General features: G+C 46.1%; 1 protein-coding gene across 1 annotated transcript in view; it reads right to left on the bottom strand.

Annotated features, from left to right (window-relative positions):
• ptprz1a (protein tyrosine phosphatase receptor type Z1a) overlaps positions 1 to 13,296 on the bottom strand; it is a 298,658-nt gene that overhangs the window by 106,196 nt on the left and 179,166 nt on the right. Inside the window, exons 9-10 of the mRNA XM_070901676.1 lie at positions 3,063 to 3,247; positions 2,774 to 2,906 (exon numbers count right to left, since the gene is read on the bottom strand). Of these exons, the coding sequence (XP_070757777.1) occupies positions 2,774 to 2,906; positions 3,063 to 3,247 (318 nt within the window). The remainder of the gene's footprint in view (positions 1 to 2,773; positions 2,907 to 3,062; positions 3,248 to 13,296) is intronic.

Below are 13,296 nucleotides of genomic sequence, written 5' to 3'. Positions count from 1 at the left end.
CCTATACATTTCAATACGATCACCTCTCATTCTTCTAAACTCCAATAAGTGCAGGCCCAACCGGCTCAACCTTTCCTATAAGACAACCCCTTCATTCCAGGAATCAACCTAGTGAACCTTTTCTGAACTGCTTCCAATGCAAGTATACCCCTCCTTAAATAAGAAGACCAAAACTGTACACAGTACTCTAGGTGCGGTCTCACCAATGCCTTGTACAGTTGTAACAAGACGTCCCTACTTTTATACTCCATCCCCCTTGCAATAAAGGCCAACATTCCATTTGTGTTCCTAATTACTTGCTATACCTGCATGCTAACTTTTTGTGTTTCATGTATGAGGACACCCAGATCCTTTTGTACCGCAGCATTCTGTAGTCTCCCTCCATTTAAATAATATTTTGCTTTTCTATTCTTCCTACCAAAGTGGATAACCTCACATTATACTCCATCTGCCAAATTTTTGCCCACTCACTCAAACTATCTATATTCCTTTGCAGACTCTTCGTGTCCTCACAACTCGCTTTCCCACTTATCTTTGTATCGTCAGCAAATGTGGCTACAATACACTCGGTCCCTTCATCCAAGTCATTAATATAGATTGTAAATAGTTGAGGCCCCAGCACTGATCCCTGTGGCACCCCACTAGTTACAGTTTGCCAAACTGAAAATTACCCATTTATTCCGACTCTCTGTTTTCTGTTAGTTAGCCTATTCTCTATCCATGCTAATATATTATCCCCAACACCATGAGCTCTTATCTTGTGTAGTAACCTTTTATGTGGCACCTTATCGAATGCCTTCTGGAAATCTAAGTACAATCTACTGGTTCCCCTTTATCCACCCTGCTCGTTATATTCTCAAAAAACTCTAATAAATTTGTCAAACACGATTTCCCTTTCATAAAGCCATGTTGACTCTGCTTGACTGTATTATGATTTTCTAAATGTCCTGCTATTACTTCCTCAATAATGGATTCCAGCATTTTCCCAATGACAGATGTTAGGCTAACTGGCCTATAGTTTCTTGCTTTCTGTCTCTTTCCTTTCTTGAATAGAGGCGTTACATTTGCGGTTTTCCAATCCGCTGGGACCTTTCTAGAATCTAGGGAATTTTGGAAGATTACAACCAATGCATCTTTTATCTCTGCAGCCACTTCTTTTAAGACCCTAGATACAGGCCACCAGGTTCTGGGGACATGTCAGCCTTTAGTCCCATTAGTTTGCCTAGTACTTTTTCTCTAGTGATAGTTTTAATTTCCTCTCTCCCTTTTGCCCCCCCGATTTTCTACTATTATTGGGCTGCCTTTAGTGTCTTCTACCGTGAAGACAGATATGATGGCGGCCAATAATTAATTTAGCATTGTTCCAATGGGTGCAGGCAACCTAGCTAGTCATTTTGACACAGATTACATTTGAGAAGAAGAAAAGCATCATTGTCTTCAGTTAATCTAGAAATATTCAGGTTAAGACTGAAGAAGAATGAGTGCTTTCACTCCTATCTCTATAAATAAGTCTGATTAACAGTTCTGATTTGCAACAATGTAGAGGTAGGATATAAACAAGATTGCTGTATTTATTACAACCTCTTTGGCATTGCACTTCTGGCTGCTGTAATTAGTGGCTGGGGTTGGCTCTCCTCATTCCCTCTTGACATTCCCAAATCTTAGAATGATCTGATTGAGCAATGCCTCGATTCAAAATTCTCAACCTTATTTTCAAATCCCTCCATGGCCTCGCCCATCTCTATCTCAGTAATCTCCTCCAGCCCAGCAACCCCCCCACCCCCCCCACCCGCCCGAGATGTCTGCGCTCCTCTGATTCTGCCCTCTTGAGCATCCCTGATTATAATCGCTCAACCATTGGTGGCCGTGACTTCTGTTGCCTAGGCCCCAAGCTCTGGAATTCCCTGGCTAAACCTCTCCACCTCTCTATCGTCCTTCAAGACATTCCTTAAAACATACCTTTTTGACGAAGCTTTGGTCACCTGTACTAATTTCTACTTATGCAGCTCGGTGTCAAATATTTATATCTCCTTAACACTCCTGTGATGTGCCTTGGGACGTTTCACTATGTTAAAGGTGCTATATAAATGCAAGTTGTTGTTGTACATTTACAATGAAAATATCTGATCACAGCTTCCTGTAAATGTCTCTCCTCAACATGTGCTCTACTATAAACAGAAAATCTTATTCATAAATGCATTTGCTGTACCCATTTTGAATGCAGGGTCTTCTGAAAGAATTTGTGGAGAAAGCATTGACTTTGTCTTTAAATCCCTGACAGGCAACAAACAGAAAGCAAAAGCAGCCTGAGCAGTTTTGTCCGAAAGGTAACCCGCACACTACTATACCAGATTGAGAGAGCATGCGTGCAATTAGCAGACATCGGCTAGCTCGTTCACAGCTTTCAAAAGAAAAATGCCATAAGTACAGTCACACCAGCTACAACGAGCAAGGGAATCCCACCACCACTTGTAAAATACAACATTCAACTAACATTTCAATTCTAAAGTTCTTTGTGAAACTCAGCACAATCCAGAGACTGGCATATCTGTGCATTAGTATCAACCCAATCGTTTAAATTACAGAAAGAAAATGGAAATAAACACTGATTTCAGAATTCTGAAAGACAGAAGATCAACTCTCCTTAATCAGGATTGCACTGATTTCAGAGCCTCACAGACTCATTTTAATTCTATTTCTACAGAGTGCAGCACCACAGGAAACCCAAGCAATGGCATGAGAGGCCACACTGAAGACCATCATTCACGTTTACCTGGGTCTTCAAATTCCATAGGCATGTCCACGATCAGTTGGTCACTGTACTTCCCATACAGACCGTCTGAACATACAGCAACCACTTGGACAACGTAACTGGTGTTTGGCAGTAAATTGCTGAGAATGGCTCCCTAAAACAAGAGATGCAAACATCGAGTTAGAATGAGAGAGCTCGATAATTATATTACAGCTCGATTTCACAATAAATCGCTTTTTTTATTGACCGTTGGTCTGAGACCATAAACTTATTTTATGGGTGACATTTGACATTTTGAGTTATATGTTACCATGTCCTGATCCTCATCTGTCAGGAACTGGTGTCTGGTCTGGTCTTCTCCATCCAACTGCTGATGGAACACTGCATATCTCTCGAGGACAGCACTATAAACCACTCTTGGTCTTTCCCAGAGAACAAGCAAAGAGGTGTCATTCTTTGGGTCGGCTTGGAGATTTTCAGGTTCTGAGCTGCAAACTGAGAAAATATGGTACAGAGTTATGTCAGGTACATTGAACTAATTGTAGCTCAGGGTTGGTGTCTGGTCATCAAGGCGAGCATGGCAATTGCCTCCACTCAGTGTCAGCATCAAGCCAGGTATGGTGTCGACAAGAGCACAGTACAGCTCCCTTCACTTGCCTCAATTCCATCCACTCCCTCATCTCAGAAAAGAAGCTTGGATTGAATCATCATGGGATCGATTTTCATTATCACGACCTGGGCCATTAAGCATCGCATGGATGGAGCGCAGAGGGGAAAATCTAGCCACAGATTAACTTGGGCCACTTACAAAATGGCTGCATTTACGTTTCGTTCATTTAAATGGAAGGAAATGCAGGGAGGCTCTGTTACCAGCGTGCGATCCTCCCTGTCAGACTTTCCTGTCTCTGCTCCACTCAGGCAGTGCTTAGCGCTCAGGCAGCTGGGTGAGACTGCCCACGCCAGTTTCTAATATGTCCTTACTATACAGTATAAATGCACACGAGGCCCATACTTGAGAGAAGATCACTCTGTGACCAGTTACCTTTATTACCAAGACCTCAAGAGAGAGACGGTGGGTGGAGTTTCCCCTTTTATACCTGAAAGTCCAGGTTAGGAGTGTCTCCCACAAGTTAGCCCCCTGTGGTCAGTGTTCTCAAGGTGTACAACTTAGGTCAGCTTATACATGGGTTGCAATGACAGTTGAATACATGAAATCACCTCCCCCCGCAAAGTCTTATTGGGATCACAGGTTAAGTCTCTCTGGTAGTTTACGCTCCCTTGTAGTGCGCCTGAGTTGGGGCTCCAGTTGTTGGGCAATGGCCTGAGTGTCTGCGATGCCTCAGTCCTGTCCGAACTGCCCACAGTGACAGGGCTCTCCTCCACTTGGTTCCGGTGTTCGGTCATCTGTGGTGGGGTAAACTCTACATCGTGTTCTTCCTCTGCTTCTTCTATGGAGTTGCTGAACCTCCTTTTAGTTTGCTCCACGTGTTTGCGGCAGATTTGTCCATTGGTAAGTTTAACTACCAAAACCCTATTCCCCTCTTTTGCAAACATAGTGCCTGCAAGCCATTTGGGCCCTGCAGCGTAATTAAGGACAAAAACAGGATCATTGACATCAATCCATCACGCCCTCGCATTCCTGTCACGGTAGTCACATTGTGACTGACGCCTGCTCTCAACAATTTTTTTCATGGTAGGGTGTATAAGGGATAACCTGGTTTTGAGTGTCCTTTTCATTAGCAGCTCTGCGGATGGAACCCCTGTGAGTAAGTGTGGTCGAGATCATTTGGCCAACAGGAGGCGTGATAAGTGGCTTTGTAGGGAACCCCCTTGGATTCTGAGCATCCCGTTTGATTATCTGCACTGCTCGTTCTGCCTGGCCGTTTGAGGCTGGCTTGAACGGTGCCGTCCTGACATGGTTGATTCCATTGCCTACCATGAAGTCCTGGAATTCAGTGCTTGTGAAGCATGGGCCATTGTCGCTGACCAAGACGTCCGGTATACCATGGGCGGCGAACATTGCCCGTAGACTTTCTACCGTGGCAGAGGATGTGCTTGAATTTAAAATGGCACACTCAATCCATTTGGAGTAGGCGTCTACTACAGCCAAAAACATTTTTCCCATGAAAGGACCTGGGCAGTCCACATGGATGCGTGACCATGGCTTGGCGGGCCAGGACCTGGGGCTAAGGGGGGCTTCCCTTGGTGCGTTTCCCAGCTGAGCACACGTGTTGCACCTTCGAACACAAAGTTCCAGGTCTGCATCTATCCCTGGCCACCAAACGTGTGACCTGGCAATTGCCTTCATCATGACAATGCCCGGGTGCTCATTGTGAAGTTCTCTGATAAACTCCTCTCTGCCTTTCTGGGGCATGACTACTCGGTTTCCCCACAGTAGGCAATTGGCCTCAATCGAGAGTTCAGCTTTGCGCCTATGAAATGGTTTAAACTCCTCAGGGCATACCCTGTACGTGGCTGCCCAGTCCCCATTCAGGACACATTTCTTAACTAAAGACAGTAGCGGGTCTTTATTTGTTCAGACTTTAATCTGACCCGCTGACACAGGTGAGCCTTCACTTTTGAAAGCTTCAACAGCCATAACCATCTCAGCATCATGCTCAGTTGCTCCCTCAGTGGTGGCTAATGGGAGTCTGCTGAGTGCATCGGCGCAGTTTTCAGTGCCCGGTCTGTGCCGAATTGTGTAGTTATAGGCGGCTAATGTAAGTGCCCACCTCTGTATGCGGTCCGATGCGTTTGCATTTATGGCCTTGTTGTCGGCCAAAAGGGACGTTAGAGGTTTGTGATTTGTCTTCAGCTTAAATTTCCTGCCAAACAGGTACTGGTGCATTTTTTTTACTGCATATACACATGCTAGTGCTTCCTTTTCTGCACGGGACAGACTTCTGGAGGCATAAGCTACCGGCTGTAACTGACCATTGGCATTCACATGCTGCAACACACACCCGACCCCATAGGATGACGCATCACACGTTAAAACTAGTTTCTTACACGGGTCATATAACGTTAACAGTTTGTTGGAGCATAACAAATTGCGTGCTCTATCAAAAGCCCTTTCCTGGCTGTCCTCCCAGACCCAATCGCGACCTTTGCGTAAGAGCACGTGTAGCAGCTCTTACAGCGTGCTCAATTTGGGAAGAAAGTTGCCAAAATAGTTCAGGAGCCCCAGGAACGAACGCAGCTCCGTCGTGTTACGGGGTCTGGGTGCTCTCTGGATCGCTTCTGTTTTGGACACAGTAGGTCTGATCCCGTCTGCTGCTACCCTCCTCCTCAGGAATTCTACCTTTGGAGCTAAGAAGACGCACTTCGCCTTTTTCAGTCGCAGCCCTACCCGGTCTAGTCTGCGTAGCACCTCTTCCAGGTTGTGGAGGCGTTCTTCAGTATCGCGACCCATGATGAGGATGTCGTCTTGAAAAACCACTGTCCTTGGAATCGACTTGAGGAGGCTTTCCATATTTCGCTGAAAGATCGCGGCGGCCGAATGAATCCCGAACAGACATCTGTTATACTCAAACAACCCCTTGTGTATCGTGATGGTGGTCAGCTTCTTCAACTCACTCGCCAGCTCCTGGGTCATGTAAGCTGAGGTCAGGTCCAATTTTGAAAAAAGTTTGCCACCGGATAGCGTCCTCCGCTCTCGGTAGCGAGTACTGGTCTTGGAGTGACACCCATTGATGGTGGCCTTGTATTCGCCACATATCCTGACCGACCCATCCGCCTTGAGCACCAGCACGATCGGGCTCGCCCAGTCACTGAATTCGACTGGCGAGATGATGCCTTCCCTCAGCAGACGGTCCAATTCGCATTCTATCTTTTCCCGCATCACGTATGGCACCGCTCTGGCCTTGTGGTGTACTGGCCTGGCATCCGGGTTTATATGAATCACTACCTTGGTCCCCATGAAAGTGCAGATGCCGGGTTGAAATATTGAGCCAAATTTATCCAGCACCTGTGAGCATGATACTCGCTCCACAGAAGAAATTGCATTGACATCGCCCCATTTCCAGTTCATGACAGCAAGCCAACTCTTCCTCAATAGTGCGGGACCGTCTCCCGGGACAATCCAGAGTGGCAACCTGCTCTCCGAATCTTTGTGGGTGGCGCTGCCTAGCACCGGAATGATCTCCTTTGTATATGTCCGTAGCAGTGCGTCAATCGTCAATAATTTTGGCCTCCTGGCCTTGGACACCCACAACCTTTCGAACTGTTTGATCAGGCACTGGCTGGCCCCCATGTCCAGCTCCATTAATACTGGGATGCAATAGAGGAGCACTTTCATCATTATCGGTGGTGTCCTGGTATATGAACTGTATATGTGCTCCACATGAACTCGCTGAACTTCAGCTTCCAGCGGTTTCCCCCAGTATTCATTTGGCCTCGTAGGGCTTACATTGGGCCCGTCCTCCTCCTACATCAACCTGGCTGCAGACTTCCTGCACATACGCGCCAAGTGACCGCTGACATTGCAGTTTCTGCAGGTATATTGCTGATACCTGCAAGCTCTGGCTGGGTGTTTGCCTCCACACCTCCAGCATGAGATAGAGGCCACATTGTTGGAAACAAAAGGTCCATTACCAGTCGATCGTCTCTGTAACTGTCCTTAAACGCACCATTAACAGGTGTTGATGGCCCCATTATTGGTCACATTGTCCACAGCGATGGCATGAATCGCCGTTCAGCTAGCCATTGTCTCTGTTGAATTCCCCCTTTGTGTTCGACTGCATGCTGGGGCATGTCCGATTGCCCTTGTCTGCCTAGAGAACTGTGTGCCGCGTTAACAATGTTGGCTCCTTGGACGTTTGCTGCATTTGAGCCAAGATTTTTGCCATAAATCATTCTGGTCTCTTCCTCCCCTGAGATAATTGTCTGGGCTATCAGAGCCACCGCTTCCAAGGTCAAGTCTTTGGTCTCAGTTTCCTGAAAATCCCAGCTTGCCCGATGCCCTCAATAAAAAAGTCTCACAGCAGCTCCGCTCTGCATGAACTTACATAGACTCGCCAGTCGCCGGAGATCTGCCACAAAGTCTGGAACGCTTTGCCCTTCTCGCCGCCGGTGCATGTAAAACCAGTGTCTCGCCATGTGCATGCTGCTCGCTGGTTTAAGGTGTTCCCCGATCAACTTACTGAGCTCTTCTAACGTCTTGTCTGCCGGCTTCTCTGGCGCTAGAAGGTCCTTCATCAGGGAGTACGTTCTGGATCCAAAAACCGTCAGGAGATGCGCCCTGCGTTTGTCGGCCGAATCCTGTCCCAACCATTCCTTAGTGACAAAACTTTGCTGTAGTCTCTCGATAAAGTCGTCCCAATCATCACCAAGACAGTACCTCTCTTCTGTGCTGCTAGTGGCCATGCTCACGTGGTTTAAATCCCAGTTTCTGCCAATAATATGTCCTTACAATACAGTATAAATGCACACGAGGCCCATACTTGAGAGAAGATCACGCTGTGACCAGTTACCTTTATTACCAAGACCTCAAGAGAGAGACGGTGGGTGGAGCTTCCCCTTTTATACCTGAAAGTCCAGGTTAGGAGTGTCTCCCACAAGTTCGCCCCCTGTGGTCAGTGTTCTCAAGGTGTACAACTTAGGTCAGCTTATACATGGGTTACAATGACAGTTGAATACATGACAGTTTCCATCCCTATCTATCCTGTCGTAGCCAGAGAATCTCCTGCAATGGCTTCTCCTTGGCTCCCTCCTATTTCTCATCCACTCCCTGCCCCTCAGTGACATCATCCAAAAATACGGCAGGTTCCATATGTATGCTGCCGACACCCAGCTCTACCTCATTACCATCTCTCTCGACCCCTCCACTTCATTTGATTTGTCATGCTGCTTATCCGACATCTTGTATTGGATGATCAGAAATTTCCTCCAATTAAATATTGGGAAGACCGAAGCCAGTGTCTTCAGTCACCACCATCAACTCCATTCCCTAGCCACCGATTTCATTGCCCTTCCGGCCATTGTCTGAGGCTGAACGTGACAGCATCCTATCGACTTTGAGCTCAGCTTGCGATCCCATGTCTTCTCCATCACCAAGACTGCCTACTTCCACATCTAACATTGCCCATCTGCTGCTGAAATCCTCATCCATACCTTTGTTACCTCCGGACTGCACTATTCCAATGCTCTCCTGGACAGCCTTCCACCTACCTCCATCCATAAACTTGAGCTCATCCAAAACTCTGCTGCCTGTATCCTAACTCACACATAACCCTATTCAGTCATCTTACCTGTGCTTGCTGAGCTTTATTGGCTTCCGATCTGGCCAAGCCTTAATTTTAAAATTGACATCCTTGTTTTTAAATCTCTCCGTATCCTCTCCCCTCCCTGTCTCTGTAATCTCCTCCAGCCCTACAACTCTCGGAGATCTCTGCGCTCCTCCAATTCTGGCCTCTTGCGCAACCCCAATTTTCTTCGCTCCGTAATTGGCGGCCGTGCCTTCAGCTGTCGAGACCCTAAACTCTGGAATTTCCTCCCTAAATCCCACTGCCTCTCCCTCCTCCTTAAAGTCGTACCAACCTACCTCTTTGACCAAACCTTTGGTTGGTCACCTGTCCTAATATTTCTTAATACAGCTTGGTGTCAAATTTTGTCTGATAACACTTCTGTGAAGCACCTTGGGAAGTTTTACCAAGTTAAAGGTGCTATATAAATATAAGTTATTGTTGTTAAGACAAATATTTATAGGACTTTTTTCCATTTGCTCCACTATCCACTATCACCTGCATGTGCATGAACAAGATGAGACTTGGCTCTGTTGCATTTTGAAGTCTTAACAGCTTGTCGACACTCGCTGCCATAGCTCACATATGAGCACTGGACTGAGGTATCACAGGGCTACTGGCACCTGCGAAACTATACCTGAGCAATCATCAGTACTTTCAGGAGTGGAAGAGAGATATTGGGAAAAATATAGAGGTGGAAAAATAAATGGATGCTTTCCGTATAATATCTTTAAAAAAAGACTTGGATTTCTATAGCACCTTTCACGACCTTAGGACTTCCAAACCACTTTACAGCCAATGAAGTACTTTTTGAAGTGTAGTCACTGTTGTACTGTAGGAAACGCGGCAGCCAATTTATCACAGCAAGCTCCCACAAACAGAAATGAGATAAGTGACCAGATAATCTGTTTTAGTGATGTTGGCTGGTGGGTAAATATTGGCCAGGACACCGTGGAGACTCCCCTGCACTTCTTCGAAATAGTACCGTGGGACCTTTTACATCCATCCAAGAGGGCAGGTGGCACCTCGATTTAACGTTTTATTCAAAAGACGGCACCTCCGACAGTGCAGCACTGCCTCAGTACTGCTCTCTGGAGCGGCGACTTGAACCCAAAACCTTCTGACTCAGTGCAAGGTGAGAGTGTTCCCATTGAGTCAAGTCAGACAACTTTCTGAAGCATGTTAAATTAAAATCTAACATGCTTCAGAAATGCTCGATTCACTACAATTAAAATATACCAACAGCTCAAAGTAATGTTTGAGCAACATTTAATTTGCATATTTTCTGACATTCATTTTATTTCTCAACACAAGAGGGCGCTTAAAGGCTAGAAATAGAGCCCAGTGCCTTTGAAAATGCTTTCAAATTATATTTAAAAGCATTAAAAAAAAGGTTATTGATGAATTCATGCTATATCAGGGCTAAGGTGAATTAGAGAGAGAAAGGCAGAAAAGTTCAGGCAGAATGGAGCAGACAAGGACAGAATTGGGACATAGTATTGAGACAGATTGGAACTGGAATAAAGCCAACAGGGGTTACAGCAACTGAGGGGAAAACAATAGCAGAGTGAGGTAGATTAGAATCCAAATATATTATAGAGTGACAGAGAGAGATTAAAAAAAATTGAATCAAGCTAAAAGAAATTGTAAAGGAGGGTCAAGTCTAACTAGCACACATACTCCACGTTGAAGGAAACCATTATCTTCAAGATCAGCTAATGCGAGAGACCTATTCTGCCATCCTTGACTAGGTTACAATCAGGTTAACAGCATCGTGTTACACCTCAATCTAACTCTCCTGTATACTTGAACCTTGGTGAAGACTGAGGTACAACATGGTGCTGTTAACCGGATTGTTCCAGCCCCAGCCACACATGACATTCCCACATGCACTCCATTCTTGGAATCAAATGATTAAATTATGCAAATGAGCTGACCTCACAATATGGGCAAGGCCAGCTCATTCAAACACGGGTGTGGGCCGTGCATCAGGAACAGTGATCCTTGCACAGGGCGAACAAGACCTTATCAGCCCCAGTGTGCTGGTGTTCCAAAGCACTGCACGCTCATTTAGTGCCTGCAATGCATTGAACAAAATTGCTGTCAGCCGTGGCTCAGTTGGTAGCACTCTCACCTCTGAGTCAGAAGGGTATGGGTTCAAGCCCCACTCAGCGCCTTGATCACAAAATCTATGTTGACATGGCAGTGCAGTACTGAGAGAACTGCACTGTTGGACATGCAATCTTTCAGATGAGAGACGTTAAACTGAGGGCTCCGTCTGTCCTTTCAGGTAGACATAAAAAATTCTGTGGTTCCAGTTAGAAGAGGAGCAGGGGAGTTCTCCTTGGTGTCTTGACCAATATTTATCCCTGAACCACCATCACAAAAACAGATTAGCTTACCATAATCACTTTGCTGTTTGTGCGCAAAATTGGTTGCCACGTTTCCTACATTACAACAGTGACTACACTTCAACAGCACTTTTACATGTTATGAAAGGCACTATAAAAATTCAAGTTCTTTCTTTTCTTTCATTAAAGGTGACAGCAGTTAACTTAACTGCTGTGTAAGCTTTATTTTAGCCTAACCTACAGTGCAATCATAATTATAGTTAATGCCTGGTGACTAACACACTGTTGGTTCAAACATGCTGCAGTTTTATAGCTGATCCCTACATTACAACAGTGACTACATTTCAAAAGTATTATATTGGCTGTAAAGTGCTTTAGGACATCCTGAGGTCACGAAAGATGCAATACAAATGCAAGTCTTTCTTTCTTAACCTTATACAAGGCTTCTACCATCACTGTGGAGTCAATTTTCCCCAATGCTGCTTTTTGGCGTACTGCCAGAGTTACACCAGTTTTTCTTGGCCCCGACTACTCCCCCAAAAAAGTAGCAAGTTTCCCCATTCTATTTTTTGAAATTGCCGCCACGCAGCCTGTCCTGTAGCTTTGAGGGGTGGAGCCTAATGTCTGTGCTGAAAAAATGATGTCCCCCCCCAACCCCACCTTTCTGCCCAAGCGCGAAAAAAAAGGGACGTTTTTGACGTGATTGCTTTGGGTGCTCATGCCCAGTACAGCTCTCGGTCTGCATTCGGTCATTTTTAAAGAGCCAGTTGTGCGTGAGAACTTTAATTCTCATTGGAAAAATCGGAGCTGCAATACAAGGACCAAGAATTTCTTACAGGATGAAGTGGAGGCACTAGTTACTGTGATTGAGGGCAGATAGCACGAGCTGAACACCAGCAGAGGTCACATAAAAGTTCCACCACAAGAAATGAAGAAATGCTGGAACCAACTTGCATAAGATTACTGTGCAATGGTGACCACCCCGAGATCTGGAGGCCAGTGCAAAAAGAAGTGGCAGGACCTTGGTCAAGTAGTTAGTGTAAGTAATATTTTCATTTATTCACTGGAATTGCAATTATAAATGTGACCAGTTGTATATGTCCAACCCAGCAGAAAGACACCCTCTCTAAAAAGTTATATTTTCATCTTTGCAGAGGAAGGTGGCATACAACAAAAGGGAAAGAACTTGAACAGGAAGAGGCGCGGCAAATCTGCAGCCACTGACACCCTTGGAAGAGAGGGTCCTGCTTTGATGGCTCCTGCCTGGAGAAAAGCAATCACCACTGCACAAGCTGGGCCCACACTAGGCTACGCAATGTAGCTGATGGAGACATCCCCATGATGAGGATCCTTCAAATGAGCCTGCTGCCTGCGCTGTCTGAGCCTACTCATGCCACCCTGCCCCCTCTTCTGCTGCTAACCATTTGTCTGTTCTGTGATATTTTGCAGATTTGAGGCCAACCCTGATGAGGCTGAAGCTGATGCAGAAGAATATTCAGAAGTAGAGCCTGAAGAGGAGAACATCTTCCAATCCCACCTTCCAGACCAAGAGCATGGGGGTGAGGGGGAGGGGGAGATGATGGATGAAGCCTACACTGTTGTACTCACTCTGGAGGAGGTGCAGGTGCCGCCCATTGAGGTGCCAGCCCCTTCCCTGAGTGGTTTGTATGTTGGTGGGACATTCCATGGTTTCCCACCATCCGAGGCTAGGGATTCCAGTGGGGTGCAACGAGACACACCAGGGCCCCACCATCCCACGCTGCGGGTCCCACTGGAATGTAGCAAGCCACACCCAGGGTGAGGAGGGGAAGGAGAGCTCGACAGCGCTCTCCTGAGGTGCAGGATCTAACAAATGTGGTTCAGATGATGGCAATGGGTGCGGAGAGCATTGACCTTACCCAATCATTCCTGGCCACCATCAGTGGAGTGGGTGATGAGGTATCGGGACTGT

This window comes from Pristiophorus japonicus, chromosome 15, assembly GCF_044704955.1.
Source record: "Pristiophorus japonicus isolate sPriJap1 chromosome 15, sPriJap1.hap1, whole genome shotgun sequence".
In the NCBI taxonomy this organism is placed as follows: Eukaryota; Metazoa; Chordata; class Chondrichthyes; family Pristiophoridae; genus Pristiophorus; species Pristiophorus japonicus.
Note: the sequence above shows the minus strand (reverse complement) of the source record. Positions and strands in the feature narration are given on the sequence as shown.